Source organism: Porites lutea, chromosome 4 (assembly GCF_958299795.1).
Source record: "Porites lutea chromosome 4, jaPorLute2.1, whole genome shotgun sequence".
NCBI classification, from domain to species: Eukaryota; Metazoa; Cnidaria; class Anthozoa; order Scleractinia; family Poritidae; genus Porites; species Porites lutea.
This window is the reverse complement of record NC_133204.1, coordinates 42,300,729-42,319,512: the sequence shown is the minus strand read 5'-3', so window position 1 is coordinate 42,319,512 and position 18,784 is coordinate 42,300,729. Positions and strand designations below refer to the sequence as shown.

The following is an 18,784-nucleotide window of genomic DNA, read 5'->3' as shown; positions in this document are numbered from 1 at the left end:
GTAAGCTTTGACGATACTTCAAATGGTAGGGTTTTTTGGCTTCTACCAGATGCATGAGTGCGAACCATTCAGATCATTCAGTAAATCCTTTGGTATACTGGGGGAGAGTTTCGGAGACCTATATGTTATTTTTACATTTCTTTACTCCTGCTGAACTGTGCGCAATGAATTCACCCCACACAAAATTAAAATTTGCTGCCTGTCTCTCTCGTTAAAGGGGGAACTTAAGCGGAATGTTTCACCCACAGTATACTTGGAATTCTGTACACTGAATACGGAAACACATCAGTACATCTTGCATTCTTAGAAGGATTAAACAACTTTTCATTCCCCAACGTCTTGCGAAACGCTTTCTAAAAAAAGTGTGGTATGTACCCATTGTACGTGATGTCTGTTGATATCGATATGAGGTAAGAATCGCCCCGATTTTGCAATTATAATCATATCTAACACACTTCAATTTATCTACACCTAATTAATCGCTCCTAATCCGTAATTGAAACATAAAGCGTTTCTTCGTAAACGGACATTCCTTTCGTAACTGGCACAGGCCTAGGATTCGTAGTGTGAGAAACGTTGCAGTTCAACATTTTTGAGGGTTAGTTGGCCTAAAAAGGAAAACATTCCGCGGTGTTCAATTGAACAAGTACAGCTTACATTTACAAGGACTAATGATCCGGAAATTTGGGCTGTGAAAGGGAAACTACATGTCTACATAGGGTTATGGGATCCTAATGTCTAGATTTCAGTTTCAGATTATCAGTAAGCGGTAAAAGTTGCTCTTCGAAAAAGTAGTTACATGACGGCGATGATAATGACTGAAACTGCTGCGTCATATTTGTTGTCATCATCTTTTTTGGCAACATTGTCATCGATCACCAGTGCAGCATCACGGTCACCTCTCGTCTTGCAGACACCCCTCATAATACGGCCAACAGCTAAATCCCAGGCAAAAATAAACTACAGACGTTTGCTTGAAAGAAACTCCCACTATTATGGACTCTCGGTAATGAGGACGCAATAAAGAGAGTTGACTGTATTCCTGGGGGGGGGGGGTACTCCCTTATATGAGCTATAAAGGTATGTGCCCCCCCCCCCCCGCCCCTCCGAAGGGAATAGTTTTTGCGCCTTTACGGTCTGAACGGGTGTAGATTTTGCCCATTTTGGTCTGGAATTGGGTACGGTTTTCGTAGAAACTACGGGAGTGTATGAACGTATTTGTCGTTTCAATTCCAAATGAATAAAAAAGAAATGGTAATAAGCGAATTCGAAATGGATTTTAAGGAATCTTTTTACGTTCTTTTTGTTTGAGTTCTGGTCTATAAATGATGACCTAATTTCTACCTATACCAGGTCTGAAAAGGGGTATGGATTTAGGAGACCGGGTCTGAAAAGAGGTGTAGAAAAAAAGATTTTTCAGTCTGAAATAGGGTCAGGATTTGGAGAACCGGGCGGCACACACCCACCAAAATTGCTAAAACTAGCCCCCTGGGACTTTGCGATGTTTGCAAACATGATCCAAATACAAAGACAATCATCTTCTTGGCAACAAGGTTCAGAGCAACCCGATAGGAAAGTCTAAGTTTATCGGAGGAACTGGAGAAATTCTCCTGACTTTGGCCGGCATTTTTAGAAATTTGCATGCAGAAATTTGGCTCCAGTTGACAATATCCCGTTGATAAAACCGCCTCCGGGTCTACGATGATTCACTCCTCAGATGACTTGGATGACGGAAGCCAAGTGTTTTTCATCGTCTTTTTTGTGGGGGGTGGGGGGGAGTGGATAGCCGGGTGCTTAGGAGTTATCTGTAAAAACAAGTCCATCAGATCATAACCATTTCTGTGTTTTTCTTTACTGTTAACTGTGCAAACCAGCCGGAATACAGCCGCTCATCGCTCCTCGTCTCTAGAGACGTTTTGAGGCAAGATTTCCCCGGGACGACAAGTGGAAAGCCGGCTGTATCCCAACCGGCAAAAATCTAAATCCAGAGCTCATTCGAGCCCGGTTGTACCCACATTAATAAGCCTGTATCTACATTTTGTAATACTACTTCTAAGTAACACACAAAAGCAGGTTTAAATCACCAGGAAATTATAGACCCTTAGGAATCAAAAGGGTAAAAATGGTTGCTTGATGTTGCAGTTGTTTCACTGCATTCACTGCTGTGTTTCCTGCAGGAGACTGAATTTTTAACTTCTTACTGCTATTTTGATGTAATAACGCGTGTCATTTCGTTAGTTACACCAAAGTATTAGATATCTCTATCTATTTTCTCGAACATGTATTTTTAAAAATACGAAAAAAAAAAAAAGAAGTAGAGCGCGCGCAATTTGCGGTAAAAGTGGCGGTGAACGATCTGTAGAAGACTGGTGGATGGTCAAGTTGTAGCTGTTTTTCACAGTGGTGAGTTTTCGTTTTCTTTTACGATTTAGTTATTATTTTGGGACTAGTTTTCAATAAGAAAATTAAGTGGCTGAGGTGTATATACAAGAAGCCAAGTTGTTATCTTGGATTATACCAACATAAGACTTCGAAAAGGCTGGTCAGCTACTAGTTTCCCTCGAAGTCGTTTTTCGGATGTCACGCAACGGTGTTTGGGGGAACGTTGTGTCACATCCAAAAAACGGCTGCGAGGGAGAGCTACAGAAGCCAAACGTAAAACAACGATGACTTCAGCGCGACCGGGTGGCGTGAGAGCAGACAGTCTTCCCACGCAGACGGTTTTAATAACATGACAGATTCTTTGAGATCCAACACGCTTAAGTTGGCGATAGGAAATCGTTTGTATATCTTACTTCTATTTCTGGGGAATTACTTGGACACCAAAAAGAGCTGAATCCAGTAAACCGGAACCGCTCAAAGGACCTTAACTGCACCGGAAGTTGCCCTCTGTAAAGGTGCGTAATTTGCCGCGCCTTTGTATCGGGTTCCACGGTAGTAGTAACTACGCTTGGCCGGCCCACTGTAAACAAAACTGGAACAAAAGTGATATTTGAGTTATGGAGATTGTAAGTTTGAAACTTCCGATGCTCCGGAGACGGAGATTGAAAACTTGATTTCACTCTGTCTTGCAATGCCGATTTTCTCAGAAATCGGAAAACTGTTTATTCGAATTATTCAAATGTCACCTCCCCTTTGGCTTATCCGTAAGCTAAATGTAAAGTTCTATTCTTAGTAATGGTTTTTTGGAAATTGGGGTCCTTCAGTCAACTGTCACATGTTTTTAGACTTTTTACTGTTTAATACTACAATATTTCACTGAAATTCAGATAATATCCTGGAGTATGATAAGTAGATCCGTGCAACTCTTCTGGCATTTTCCGAAATATCAGTGTTATTGATGGATACAAGTTACACCTTTCTTTGGAGCGATGCGATAGTGCCAGTATGCAATATTCTTACATAAGTTGAGTGTTTACGTCTAAAAAGGTCAGTGATATTTGTCTATTATGTCACGCGCGATGCTGGGCGGAAATACGTAACATCGCTCCAGCCCACGCACAGCTCATATATAGTGAGTCTTCGTTCTCTGATCGATGACCAATTACTCGCAGACTACTAGAGATCGAGTGTTAAAGCAAAGCTTCTTAACGACATGAAGAACGTGTTCTTCTTAGCTGGTTTGCTCATGGCGACGTTGCTAACGCAGTCTTGTGAGGGCTCTATGATTCCAGAGCATCCACAGACTGCTTTTTGCAAGGCAGATTTTGGTACGTTTATTATCCTTAGCAACTTGATACCTCCTGTTTTAGATATATTTGTTTCGTTTTACTATAGTCAACGTCTCTAATTTTAAGAGATTTTGATTAGTTTGTACTCTAAAAACACTAAGGAACAGTGTTAAATCATTTTTTTTTTCTTGAGATTCCGAAATGGGCTTCTTCGTGCATAACAATTTCGTAAAGTTCTAGAAGCATATGGAATAGTAATAGCAACATGTATTCTTTAGCGGCTGGCTCATAGTATTCCGCACTAATCTTAGTCGGCTTATCACAATGGGAACTTATTCGTTAAGTAAACTGTCTTTGTAACGTTAGACAATAGAGGGATTATGAGTGGATTTTTCCCTTTTTTGCGATATTCGTTGGATGCTTCGTTTGACACGTTTGACGTTTCAGCCACTGCACAGAGCTCAACGTGAGCTGTATCAACCTTTTAGGCCAGAGTTAATTTGCTCTTTGAGCCCTTTCGCTTTTTTAAAATCAGAATTAACTCCTTGAGATTCTTTTTACCAGTAATTATTAGAGTTTCTCTTCAATTTTCCGCCATTTCACGAAACAAACCCTGCGGTCATATTAATTTGTGCCCGCACCGTGGGAGAACATGGGGCTTCCTGTCTTGTCAAAGGCCTCCTTGTCGTTCTTAATCAGTTACATGCGCAGTACTATTAAACAAGTTCTTAGTCGGAAGGCGAATGCTTGATGTGCGTGGTACACTGAATTGAAAAAGCAACGCAGGAAGAAATAATAGCAACACGGAAAGAAAAACAAAGAGATTGACAACAACATTAATGATCTGACGAAGGTCACGTCTTGCCCTGCTGTGAATATCATAACACTGGATTTCCGCGCCGGCGTAAAAGTAAACGAGAAGTGAACAAAGATAATATATTTTGGCAAACCCACAACCATTCTTGTCTTACGGGGAAACGGATTTATCTGCGGCTGAATAAGTTCCGTCCCTCTCAAAAAGTAAATATGCAAGGTTCGGTTGTAACAGGAAAGCTTATTTCTCATCTATTTTTTCCGTAACGGATTTTCCTCAGTAATCTTGTAATTTCTGGATGATTCTTCTACTGTGCAGCTGTAAAAGATGGAAACTTTGCACCCTGAATGTTTTCTCGCGCTTTGCTTTGCACGCAACGCGCGAAGGGAGTAAAAGGAAGATACAAGCGGCTTTTTCGTTCTTTCTTCACGAACGTCGGACGTTTTCAAAGACTGGCTCATAGGCAGTCTTCAGGCTAAAAAATGCGCGTAGAGTAAGACAGTTTACATTGCGGGAGATTTCTGTTTCCTCTGATCTGAATTCGCTTAATTTGTATTAGAGTAACTTAACTGAGTTTTTCACTAAACTTAAGTTTCTAAAGCGGAGAATGTATATGGAAAGAAAATATTCCTCTTCTTTTACAGGCCAGCACCCTTGTTACCCACCTCCAATAAATTGTCTATGTCTGCCTGGCACTGTATAAACTTAGAAACATACTTTAGTAGCATATCGCCTTTTACAACGGATATTTCTATTTGTTTAACTAGAGCCATTCTTAGGTAACAAGTTATGGTCGGCTTACTGAAATGAAGAAGCGAGCGATAAAACATGATTATGAGAGTCATTTTAACCTCTCTTTTTCTTTTTTATCTCTACAGTTGTTAGAGTAAAAATCCTTGGTAAAGTTAAGAAAGATATAAGGACGCCACCACCTGCAATAGTCCTCGGTGATTCCTTCATCAATTCACCATCCCTGCCGACTTCTCCAGACAACGCTGATGACTCTTCTACAGAGGACTCAACTACCCCACCCGTGGGAAAGAAAAGTTCTATACCTCTAAGCTTTCAAAAGCCTGTTGATATGCCACCTGGTGAAGACATTACTGAGAAACCATCTGCAAAGCCTTCGATGTCTGTACTTCACTCACTACTGGGCCGACACAGGCGAAGTTTAGGGCTTGGAATACGTGGTGCCCCACCCCCTCCCCCAGCGTCCAACCTCTACAATCGTCCTTTCAGTAGACGGGGTAGAGATAAGGGAATGATGTATTACGACGTCCTAATCAAGAAAGTATTCAAGGGTGGTGATAAAGTGCGAAATACAAAAGGAACATTTATCGATGCTGCTAACCCAAAGAGATTTTTCGCCAGAATCTACTTTTCCCCTTATCATGGTCAGGAATTGGAGGCTGGTGTTGCGTATATGCTTTCCGGCAAAATCATGAATAACGAGCTGCTTCTTCCCAACAGCGGTTGCTGGATGGAGAAGTGGAAAGATCTATCTAAAGAAGAAAAACACGGTCTTCACGGAAAGTACGCAGAAAACTGCTATTGCAGGATCCGGTTTTGCGTACCAGGCTTCTGTGACAGGTTGCAGGTTCCTTCCCAATGTGCTTGGGAATTACGTAACTTCCGGGAGCCGTCCAGGGATTGTGGAGCAAGGCATAACTTGTGTATCAGACATCAAAACGAGTGCCATTGGACAGTTGGCAAAGGATTTGACTCGTGTTTAAATCCAGCTGTGTTCCCTTAATCTTCTCCCTCTTCAAGAGTAGACCATATTTAGGCCTTGATTTCTTTTAAAGGAATACAGAGCGAAAGAAATACGTCATCACGCTTAAAAGTCTCCACGCGCGAGTGGAGATGTCACGAGCAGAGAAGAGAGAAAATCTTTTCCTCTGTCTTAGCCTGTGAGCAAGCTCTACCTTTGGGGGAATCGCGAGAGGTTACTCAATAGCCACACGGGAAAGGAGACGCGAGTGCGAGGGGTGGAGACCTCCGTCACTGTCGGCTTCGCCCCTAGCTCGCGCGTTCTCTTGCGGCTCGCTTCGCTCGCCACTCGAAATGTAGAACTTGCTCGCTGACTACCTCTGTACCTCCATTTCTGTCCCTCCTTTCGATTGCTTGGGGGAGACGATTTTCGCGCGCCTATGTATTTCTCTTGCTCGTCCTCTTTTTTTAAGGGAAATCAGTGACTGACCTGTAGTCTATGACGAGAGGGACCAATTCACAAAGTTGAAATGAAGAAAACTTTTGCCGATAGCCTTCACTTGAATGATGTTTGCTCTATAGGGGTTAATCTCGAGAATCCATAGGTGAAGCCTTGATGTGTGCTTCGTAAAGGACTAGATCTGCCAATCTTGGGCTTCCTTGTTACCTGTCAAAAATTAGTAGTTTACTTTCACTTTAGAGTCATCTTGTAAAACTGAATAAAACTACAGATTAGTAAGGAACGACAGTTGCCAACAATTTCTTTTGCATCTTGCCCTAGATCTTTTTTTTTTTGTTGAATACCGAATCTCTAAAAGCAGCGCGACTTTCAATTCTGTAAATGATGCTACGCAACTTGACAATAGCTGAAATAACGCGCCCTAGCTTGAATTACACAAGCACAAAAACAAAGGGAATTTGAGGAGTTTATGTTAGGAACAATATAGAAGAGTCTAATAAATTTGGGATAGAATTTGTATAATTTGAATTAATTTTATAATGAAGGTTGTAAATAAATACCGTTTTGTAAAGAAATAGAAAAGGCTGTAAATGGTTTTTACAGCAGTGAGAAATATAAATATGCTCTTATTCAGAAAGGTGAGTGAAAAAATACATACAAAAGTAAATAAAAAGAAGTTTAATTAAGAGATTCCATTAACTGAGGTGACTTGAGAAATGTGAAAAGAAAAAGAAGTTCAGACGGTGCAAAAATACAGTCGGTGATTATTTAATAAGCAAGTGATTTAATGGGTGTGATTATAAAAGTCGGTAGTCAAGGAAAAACAATTGAATATTGCGTTTGGCTCTATGTCAGTCAGGCATTAATTGAAGTTTGAGTATGAAAATAAAAGCCGTTAACAGTTAACATGAGGACGGTGTATTAATTAATTTTAGCGTGTTCTTACCCCCTTCCCCACAATTAATTCTCTACCACAACGAAGTTAGCCTGCAAACGCAGCCGTATATCCGTTTTAGTCTCCACAGCGACGCTGCCCTGCTAGCAGAGTCGCTTCGATTTTTCCTAGATGAGTCGGGACAGAGGAAGATCAAAGGAGTCTCCGTTCGCAGGGTACAGCAACGCAAGAGAAAAATTATATAATGATATTACCTTTAAATATCCGAACTTTACTTATCTAAATATAATAGACAAAACATTGTTTCTTTTCCATATTGTAGCCCCTTTCATTTGTAAAAAAAACTATGTTATTTCATTTTCGAAGGATTCTAGAGAAGAAAAATTAAGACTTCGTAAACCATTGTTCTTGATGATCCTCCGTCATGATCATTATGATCATTTTGTTAAAACAGTTGTACTATTAATCCAAACGAATCCTACCATACTTTGTAATCTACTATAAATACTGAGTTATCGGGTTCAATGTATAGTGTAGTGCAAATCTATTTTATTTCACCAGAAACGGTAAAATGATTAACTATTTTTAGTGATAAAACGTGATCTGTTCGTTGCACTGTCAATTAAAATCAAATTGCTGTATTTACAGTAGCGTTGACTAGTGTTAGTGTTAGTGTTTTTACCCCTATACAACAAGAGGAATCAATGGAGTGGCTGATCCGAGTGGAGTTGCAAGAACCAGAATTCGAGCTATCGGGGTAAATTTTGATGAATTTGTGATCAGGTAGCCTCCCACGCAGGCGTTTTTAGGGGAGCTCGTTTTTCATCCCTCCTCACAAACGAGCTCCCCTAAAAACGCCTGCGTGGGAGGCTGAAGGAACTGCATGGGAACTGAGGAAATTTAGTATGAGTTAGGGACTTGTCAGAAATTAGCAGGGGGAAGGGGGGGAGGGGGTGGCAATTTTAAATTTGGGTTCGGAAACGAGGTGACCCATCCCTGTAATGGGAGTGAAATTTTCTAACCCTCCCCTTGACCTTGGCCTAAAATATCATGACCCGCCCCCTCTTGTATAAATGATAAAATCTAGTTCTTGCAATACACTAGGGTGAGTTTCTAATCTGTTCTTTGTAATGCCATATACATACATTTTAGATGACAGCATTAAGAGTCCGACTCTGATTCTGACAGCTGATCACTTGACTCTCCTATTTCTCCCAGTTTTTTTTTTTTACAAAATAAAGAACTTCTTTTTTCTTCTGTGGGTGGACCTCTACATGATCACGGACACATATTTGCATGACCCTCCCCCTTTTAACGGCCCATTTTTCATGACCCCTCCCTTTTCTGCAGTCTCAAAAAATTGTGACCCTCCCTCTGTTTCCACAACCCCCCTCCCCACCTCCCCCCTGCTAATTTCTGACAAGTCCCTTAGCGGAAAATTCGAGTTATCAGAGTTCGAGTTAGCCGAGTAAAAATGACTGAAGGATAGGGTGAAATCTAAGGGAGAGTGGACGTAGTTCGAGTTAGCGGGGTCCCACTGTATTATTTTTCCTTTTAATGCAACACCATCTATGTAAATGGTACTGCGAAATGAAAACGTTGTTGTTGCTGTCGTTTCCGGTTATTGCTTGATCTCCATCCCAGCGTGTGAAACAAAAGTCGAAAAAGGCGACTGCTCTGTTAGGTTTTGTACTTCTCAAGAAAAATTATACTTCAAGTTTGTATCTTTTTCTATCAATATCATGTATGAAATTTCGATCAAATGTGCCACCTTACCCTGGAAGACAGAGTCTTTTCATGCGCACGCGGTTTCCGCCTTTCGTTTGTAGTCAACGCCCGTTCACTGGCGTCTAGGTACTGCATTTGATCTTATTAGAAGAGGGGTCAAGGAAAATTGCACTGTATTTTAGAGTTCGAGCTCTCGCTCGCGTCTTTTGGTTCATTTATTTTCGCGCGAAAAATAATGTGCGGCCGCGCCGTGATCGCTTTCTGTTTTGGCGGGAAACAACCGAACCAAGTCCTGCAGTCCGTCAAAACAAATTTTGACAAGATGTCTTGTACTTCGAGTAAGATTATATTTCTTTCTGCTGTTGTTTCTTTTGTTTCAGCGCTTCTTCAGACACTGCCCAGCAATGCATTTATTTATAGCGAGGAAAAAGGAATGGTGGAAGCTGTATTATTCACGGACAAATTGTCCCAATTTCACGAACCATACAATTTGTTGCATCTCAAAGATGCGCACATGGCCATTCACTGCCAGTTGAGAAATCGAAGCTGGGATACTAAAAGCTCTCGAAATGCGTTGGTAAAGCTTTATTCAGGACAAGGCATGTCTCCTACTGTCACTTTCGTAACGTTAGACTGGTCAAAGTCATACAAAATCGAAGATCTCGTTGAGGACGGTAGCGTTTATTGGACACTGAACATTTCAAAACACGAACTACTCGAGCACAGCCAAGGAGCGAGCAACGGCAAAGAACCGTGGACATACAAAGTTGAACTTGGGCTGAATCTCAACTTGTTTGAGTCTTGGGGAACGGTTGTCATCCCAGACATAGAACCTCTTCTTTCTGTGGAATTTGGCGATGATGTTACCGAAAATATCGCAGTTTCACCACCAAACAAGGCTCTATTTTGGCAGCATCCTTGCACCCCTGGGATAGCAATCTTTGTGCCGTTGCATAGAAGCGAGCAGTCTTTTACAGGTAAGCTGTATTGGTCATAATTTGGGTGTTCCATTGGGGGCATTTCTTTGAAAATAATACGAGGAATAATCGTTCTCCAAAACGGCCGTTGAGGGTGCTGTCCCAAAGTCCAGGCCAAGAAATAGCGAGTTCAAGGGCGCCCAATAGCCAGGACTTTGGGATTCCGGAGTGACTAGTGCGACTCTGTGTTTTTTGAGATCACAGGAGGCAAGAATTTAGTTTGAAACCTTTGGTTTGAAATTCTTCAGACAGAGAAATTCACATTTTTGGTCCCAAAATTGTTCCAAATGTAATTTCAAAAGGTGCTTACCAATCTGTATAGAAAAATTTAGAGCTTTAAGATTGGTTAACTATGCTGGTTCTTTATTCAGTTAGCTTAGATAACCAAATGCTAAGTTGAAAGATTTGAAATGTAGCCATCAGTTCAGTTTCTGCTAAATATTTCTTGGCAATGTTTTAAAACATTGTGGCAAAATGTAATTTTTCATGATTGCTATTCTTGTATCAGGGTGCTATCTGGCAGTTACTTTTGGACGTTTTGCACAAAACACTACTCACTGGTATGATCTTCTTCACCATTCGGCACAACAACCAGATGTATACTCCATCTGTAAGGAGCCATCATTTGAAAGCTGCGAAGGATTGACAATCTTAGACTTTACAGTGGTGGATGGATGCCTTTTATTAGTTACTACCAAGGGTCTAATAAAGTCAGAGTCGTTTGAGATGGCCACAAAAGGAGTTAATAAAACAAAGGTACCATAACATGTGCATGCATTCAGTTTCCCTCAATCTGACTTAAAGGTACTTCATAATATAGGATAACTTAATTTTTGGAAGTTAGCATTTTTACCCATCATGATTATTATTGCTGTCATCATCTTCATTGTTTGTAGTAACCTACTGCTTTACTTGAGTGAAAGGTGTGTGCCTGAGGTATCTAGGGTAGCTTTTGCTGTACTTGGCATGCCAATGCTTGCAAGCAGTTTTGAGCCTCCATTGCAGGAACCCATCACACATTACCGTGGAAGGCAAAAATAAGTAGACGGGTGGGTGTAGGATCAGGGAATGCTAATACAAAACTGCTGGGAGGCTGTAGAACCAGTTCTTTCAGCCAACTGATATGAAACAGATCTGAAAAGTTGGAAATTTTTATACCGGCAAGTACCTTAATTGCAATGCAAAGTAGTAACACTGTATGTGATCCTGACTTTTCCAGTGAGTAAGGGCCACTGCACTGACTGGAAGAGGCCATTAACCTTGTGGTGGCTTTGGAATCTTGTATAGATGTTTGAACTTAATGTGAAAGTTTTTGGCAGTTACAAAAACACGCAACGCATAAGGGAACAAGAACTCCCAACCATAATTAGATATATTGGGAGAACATCTTGAGCTTGAGGAAAAAGGAACACTGCTATGTTTTCAACAAAAACAAAATTAAACTGTTTTTATTATTTTAGGTGAAGTTTTACCATGTGACCAACATCCACTCTGTTCTTGATGAAACCTTTAAACAGGGAACAGCAAAGTATGGAAACATTAAGCTGCACTACACATCTCAGTGTGACAGCCATGACCTGCCAAAACAAAAACATGTGGTGTATTTGGTTTACACACACACAAGGGCTGATGGTGATCATTCCATTCTCCTTACAAGTGAACCTCCATTTGATAAATGGTCTTCTTTGGATTTTCCTTACTTGCTGACAAGTATGTTACTTGGTGTTGCATGGGATCTCCAAAGAAATACAGTGGTATTACTCATGAAAGATGCGCTGGAGGTTAAGAGGATTTTCTTCACATATCTTTGTTTATCTTTTGTCTTTCTACTTACATATTTCTCAGTTGCTTATTACCATGTTCTTGATTTGAGTTTTCAATGGGATTGGACAGTGGAGATACAATGCCGACCTTTATAAACATCTTAGTTAAATGACACAGCTTGCAGGTCATTTAAATGGAACATAATGGTCATAACCATTCCTGGAATACTGTTATGCAGTCTATAGCAAACTTTCTCCTCGTTCAATTTCCTAAATATATAACTGAGACAAGAAAGAAACCCTCTGTGGTAGCATTACTTTTTTGAGAGAGTGGTGGGGGTGGAGGAGGTGCTTATTTGAGTGTGGTGTTTATTTGCTTGTTTCAGCTATGCTGCGGGGGGAGACTCTTATTAAGGAAAAGGTTCTTGTTGGAATGTGAATTATGCTTTCCGAAAGGAATTATGGTATTGGTTTTGTCAGTGTTGAGTGTTTATTTAGCAGTTAGGAGAAGTGGACCTTGATTGCAGTGCTAGATCCAAGGAAGTTGATCAGCACAGTAGAATTACCAGTCATGAGATACTTTTATTAATAATGATTCATTTTGCATATCGTTCTAAACAGGACCATTCCTTGGTTGCAGTTATTGATCCACAATCCCAACAACTTTTGCAGCCAACGTTTCGATTTCCACAGTATGTCAACTTACAAATGATATCTTTCCATGCTCATACCCATGTGATTTTTGTCTATGGATCTGAGGTAAGTAAATATGAAACATTAAGCAAATATATGGTAATTCGTTCTTCAATCGATCCACATAATCCACCTCTGGCGGTCAAACCACCCTCTCCTCCCCCCCATTGAACTTTCGTATTGTCCATCCAGGTATCATAATGTAGCCTGCTCCAGATGTTGGGATGGTTGGGAGCTTCGCGAAGTAAATAAAGCGAGAAAAAGTGGAGGAGGGACTTGGGAGAGCAGCGAGGGAACTCGTTTTCATTTTTTCGCGCCCCTTTTTACTTCGCGCCCCCCTCCACTATTTGAACGCCTGGAACAGGCTAGGGATAATGTTATGCAGATTTAAGACTTTTCCTCTCGTCACCTGCACGGTTTCGTAAGAGCATAATCTATGCACCCACCAGGCCCACCACCCCATTCAACTTTCCTTATCGTCCATACAAGCATATTATTATGCATATTGAAGACTTTTCCAATCTTTAACTGTGTGGTTTCCTAAGTTCCTAATCTATCCACCCACTAGTCCCCCCAACTTCCTATTACTCTGTTCCTGCGTAAAATCGTGAATTGTTTTCATTTAAAACTTCCATTTTATTATTTAACATTTAAGAGTCCTTCATAAAATCGTTGTTGCGAGAAACGAGCCGCTCTCTGGCAATTCTAGCAAATAATCATTTTTTGTCGTTCTCTGAACGATGATTATAAATATTTAATTTTGTACATTTTATCCTGTCGTTGCATAAGTTGTAGAGGTTGCGTTGGCTCACTTAAAGCTTAGTGTGAGAAGTTTTTTCCTCTGAAAAGAAGAATTTCCAATTACTTTGTTAGCGTCATACATTTGTTACTTTAGTTCTTCTTGTGATCTAAATCTTTATTCCTTGGTGCAATGTACCAAGTACCTTGAAGGTGGATTGCAACTACTTTCGACAGCACCTACACTGTATAAAGCAACTGGATTTGCCGTTCAATTTAAATTAAATTGTCTTCTTATTTCATTACCACTGAAATAAAGAAATTCACAAATGTATCCTTCTGAAAAAGAGATTCCAACATGCAGTATTTGGAACATATAGGTGTGGCTCTCACTCGATGGAGGGAACTCGTTTATCCCGGTACTGGACAGGTACTTGAGGGGTGATGCTGTGACATCACTGTTTGCTAACACATTGGGAGATGGTTTTGTACTGGTTACAGACCGTGGTGCCGTGTACAGTGGCTGGTCGGGAATTCCACGGGTTAGCCAGATTGAACAAGCAAGCACAAATTCCAGCTGCCTCTTCAAGATTGCCAACTTTCGGCAGCCAAAGTCAACAAACGTAGTGTGCATACGGAACGCCTCTATTGCTTTAGACTTCATTACCTATACAATTGATTTAGGATTAAGGATTCAAGCAGATACGATTCTCCTTTTCAGGCCACTTCTTGTTACGTTTATCACAGAAAGAGAAATACATTTTACTGCATTTTGTGGCGACGCGTTTTTCTCAGACCAGATTAGCTGCTCCAATTCTTTCCTTTTGTCTGATGTTGGACGCGTTCTACGAATGCGAAATGGTGGTTCTGTCATGATAACTAACGTTGAACAAAGTGAAACAGATCCAGATGATTTCAGTCCTCGTGTGACTGGTCGTATCTTAAAACCAATCCCATTTGTAAAGGATTCAGAATCGCCAGCACTTAAGTTTACCTTGCAAGTAAACATTACGGACTCTTATGCCTATTTACAGTTGCAAAACTCTCTCAACTATTCAGGCTGGCAAGGTGAGGACATTGGAAAGACAATTCATCTTCCCAGCGGAATCAATCTTATTGTATCTTCTTGCAGTAGCATTTCATCTGCAATTGGCCGGCTACCGGTAACATGGAACAATACTATAACATACTTCGGGATATTCGAAGAAGGCACTTGGTTTCTTATAGACTTTCGTCCTTTTCACGCCCTTCGTCCTACCGGCTCTCCTGTACTTTACATTAACGGCAGTCTGGCTAAAATAGTTAATGGATCTGAGCATTTTTCATTCACAAGTGAAATGATAGGAGAAATTATCAAACACGAGCACGGGTGGGGAAGCATCGCTGCTGTTATCAGCAACACTTCAGTCAGTATCATAACTTCTTACAACTCCACACCAGATAATTTCACAAACAAGTGGGGTATTTACAAGGCGCAAGTCGACAGTGATAAATATACTGCTTACATTCCGTCTCCTCAGCTTCAAGGTTGGTGGCTAGCAGAGGACAAGTGTCGGTATTTTCTTGTTGAAGACCCGCCTAGTAGGCTCGAACTGTATCATTTGGATTCTGGGGAGAAACTGTCCTTTACCCTCCGAGCAATTAGCAAAGGCACTGCCGCAGAAAGCCCAATGGAACCTATGTTACGACTCTATGTTGGAAACACTCTTTTGTTTCATGTAAACTCACATTATACTTTCTTCAACATGAACCATACCTTACATGTTACTTTAACAAAGAGACCCTTTATCAGTGGGATATCATCAGTTTCTGTGAGACTTCATCAAACTGCTTCTCTGTTATGCAAGGAGGCGTCATACACAGTACACGGAGGCTGTCCGCCGTCTAAAAAGTTACGTTTTCTGTACCCAGTGTTGTTCTCTTTGAATGACTTCTTGAACGGAGAAGTCACCGACTCTAAAGGAATCCTGAGGAACATGAAGCTGCCATTTAACTACAGAGCTCCCTCCTCCAGGGGTAAAGCAATACCGATGTCTGAAAATACGTATAATGTCGATCCACAGAAACCGCTCTATAAAACCACATACGCCGTAACACGGAATACGCTACGTTATAAACAATGCAAAGGGAAACAATATCGTTCTGAGTGTGGCTGTACTGACGAAATGAGAGGGTCTTCACTGGTAATACACTCCGATTGTATAGATACCGTGTATAGTATGATGTTTAGTGAAACTCTCACACCGCGTTTCGTTCTTTTACAAGAAAGCAGAGATACGCATCCTCTTAGCTTTCCATTTTATCTCGAAGAACTAAATCAAAGGAAGGATTTCATGATTATCTCACCTAGCGAGTTAACATTCTCAGAAATCTCTTCACCAGTGCTGAGTCAAGACCTGAACAGTTCTATACAGTTTGAAGGCTCGGGTTTATACCACTTTCGTGCTCATGTTGTGCAGAGTAACTACACATTCTGTGCTTTGACCGACGAATTTATGGTATATGTTGTTGACACACCCTTACCCTTTCCAGTTAATGACATTGTACGGGCCTGTACTGGAATGGGATTCGTAACTTTGTTGTTTGTCGTTTTTATACGCCATTTTCATGGAAAGAAAAAGATGAAAAATGATTAGGTGAGTTGCTTGCATTTTACGTTTTCCTTTTGTCAATTTAAATAGGTCTCGCTAAGAATCAAACTGTTGTAGAGTTTTTTAACGACCATTTTTTGCAAGTTTTCTTTTCTTTTCTTTTGTTCATTTTCTGTTTCTGTTTCCCTTCTCTGCATTTATTCGCGGTACGTAATATTTCATGGTTTACTGTTATAGAAATTAAGTTCTACACGCAAAATGTTATTATTAGTAGTAGTAGGCTAGATGAACGGTCTTCTGCAAAATTACCAAATTGATAGTCAAAATCCTTGAATATTTGAGTCGTGGTTCCATTGCCTCTGTACAAGATGTACAATTTTACCCTATTGAAATGTAGATTCTGTTCCCTGACTTCACTATTGTCGTCGGTAACTGATGGCAGGGAAAATCAGCTAGTTTGTAGTTAAGAAATATCTCGATCGCAAACGTCTTACGACCGCTTCTGCCGCTTTTGTGCTTGTGTTTTGTCTCAACACTGCATTTATATCTATGAGTTTTCGATCACTATATCCTAGCTTGTTTACATGCTTTCTTGAATTGTTTAACACGAGAACTAATCAAGGTTAATAACTTCTTCGTATTTGTACTGTACAAACACAATTAAATACAATTATCGGAAAAGGTAGGGCTTAGGAGTTTAAAGACTACCAAACGCTCAGCTAATCGTTACTGTATATTTCTAGAAAAGCATTTTAAGATGTTTGTACCAAAAGTCGCAACGAGAGGATTGTTTTTTAAACAGTGGTCATATCCTTATGTCTTTTTTCTTCTTTAAGCATGCTTCGGTATTTACATGTTTTTTCATTCCCCGAAGGATTTATAATTTGCATGTAATTAAAAAGATCGACTTTTATTTTTAGTTTAACTTCTCATGTACTTTTAGTCAGAGTGTAACAGCGCAATCCTTTTACCAGATTCATTTTTAACCCTCTATATGTGTTGATTCTTCTTGCCTGACAAACTCGTGTTTTCCTGTGAAGTTAATCGATGTAAGGTGCCCAATTATTCGTAGCTATGTTTGGAGAATTTGAATACAACGGGCGTAAAAAGGGAATTTAATTGTGAAGTGCAGCGAAGTAATCTCTTTTGCCAAACCATTAACTGCTCGTTGTTTAAGTGCTAATCGGTTAACTTTTCTTAACAAACCTGATGTTTATAGTTATGCGTGAAAATAAGCAAAACATGTACATTTATGAGAATGTTAAGTTCATCGTTATTTTTTGTGTACAGAAGGTAATTGTTTTGTGTACAATTGAATAGCCGACGTTCTTAATCGGCTCCACTAAACAAACACCTTCATGAAAAGAATGTGGTTTAATTCAAAACGAAAAGCCGGTGTTGCTCACTGCATCGATCGTCCTCTTATGCGAACCTTACAGTAGCGCGAGAACTGTTAAAGTTGTTCAACTCTTACAAAAGAAACTTGATTGAACTATTCCACCATAGAGGGACTAGAGATATTCATACTTAAATGGATAACAAAGAACACTCAGGCCGTGTTTTTGCAAAACAACCCTTGTTGACTAAAAGAAGAGATTTATCGTATGGGGTTTTCAAGAGAGAAAGCGTCCAGAAAACTGCTAAGGAAGCCAGTATCACCGAGAACGACACAAATAATGAGAGGAACGAAACTCGAATCGCTAAACTGGCGCGTCGTACCAGCGCACCAGCAGAATTACCACCAATTAAGAGCGTATTTCCAAAGCTCCCTTTGCAAAGACCGAGGGCGCGCACTCTGTCTTTACGAGGAGAAGACAACGAAATGCTTAGGCAGCAGAGGAGTCCAGGGAAGCAAGAATCAAATACCTCCGTATGTCCAATCATGATTTGTGAAAACTCGTCTGCGGATCGCTCTTTTGCCAAAACAAATCACTCGGGAGAAAATGGACCGAGGCAAAGACCTTTAACGGGCTTGATCAATAATAGCATTTCAACGAATACGCACAGTCTAGTTATTAACGATGAGAAGTGTACCTTGAATCGAAACCCAAGGCAACTTGTTGGCCGAAAAGGCTTGACTCAGGAGGCGCTTATATGCCACGAACTAGGGTACGCAGAAGAAGATGAATACTCGTGTAACAACAAAAAGGACATGATAGTGCGGTGGCTTAATTCAGAAACAATAAATAGCGGCTCTCGCCCTTTTCCACAGCTCTAGTGACTAACGTAATGACTTTATAAAATGTAATGCCTTAAGATCTCATAACGATTTTAATACGGTATAAAGTGAATTTATGATCAAAAAAGTGCTGCAAGGCGTTTCAGTTGATTTGAAGTGACAGAATCCGTTGTAATCATCTATCGTAAGTAATAAAGCCATTTCCATTCGTTGAGTGCTGTAACCACAGTCGGACCCCGCTTTTACTCGTACCTGGAAAATGCTCTTACATTTTTACGGACACGCGTTACCCTTTAGGCCCCAAGAGTGACCAACATCAATTTTCTCCTAACAACATCAGCAGATCATCAAGTAGTAAGGGTTATGCGAATTACTAAATTGATTACCAAAGGGAGAACGCTTTGTTCTTAAACCAAATTCTCTCAACTATTCTTAAAAAGAAATGTATGGAGATCAGTCTGGAGAATTTGTATGTGGATCTTGGGGCTCAAAGGGTTAATGCAGGCAACAGCACTAGTTTCTTACCCATTCAACAGATTCTCATCGCTAATACCTAGACTCAGGC

At 40.4% G+C, this 18,784-nt stretch overlaps 2 protein-coding genes across 2 annotated transcripts; both read left to right on the top strand.

The window, feature by feature from the left end:
• Positions 1-3,512: 3,512 nt before the first annotated feature.
• On the top strand, positions 3,513-7,561 carry LOC140933668 (uncharacterized). The gene is made up of 2 exons (XM_073383271.1): positions 3,513-3,710; positions 5,364-7,561. Exons 1-2 carry the CDS (start codon positions 3,596-3,598, stop codon positions 6,236-6,238), a joined length of 990 nt encoding a protein of 329 aa, XP_073239372.1. The 5' UTR covers positions 3,513-3,595; the 3' UTR covers positions 6,239-7,561.
• Positions 7,562-9,600: 2,039 nt separating this feature from the next.
• Positions 9,601-16,156, top strand: LOC140934695 (cation channel sperm-associated auxiliary subunit beta-like). The gene is made up of 5 exons (XM_073384277.1): positions 9,601-10,255; positions 10,764-11,011; positions 11,716-12,036; positions 12,640-12,777; positions 13,830-16,156. The coding sequence occupies exons 1-5, from the start codon at positions 9,601-9,603 to the stop codon at positions 16,083-16,085; spliced, it is 3,618 nt and encodes a 1,205-aa protein (XP_073240378.1). The 3' UTR covers positions 16,086-16,156.
• The last annotated feature ends 2,628 nt before the right edge of the window (positions 16,157-18,784 follow it).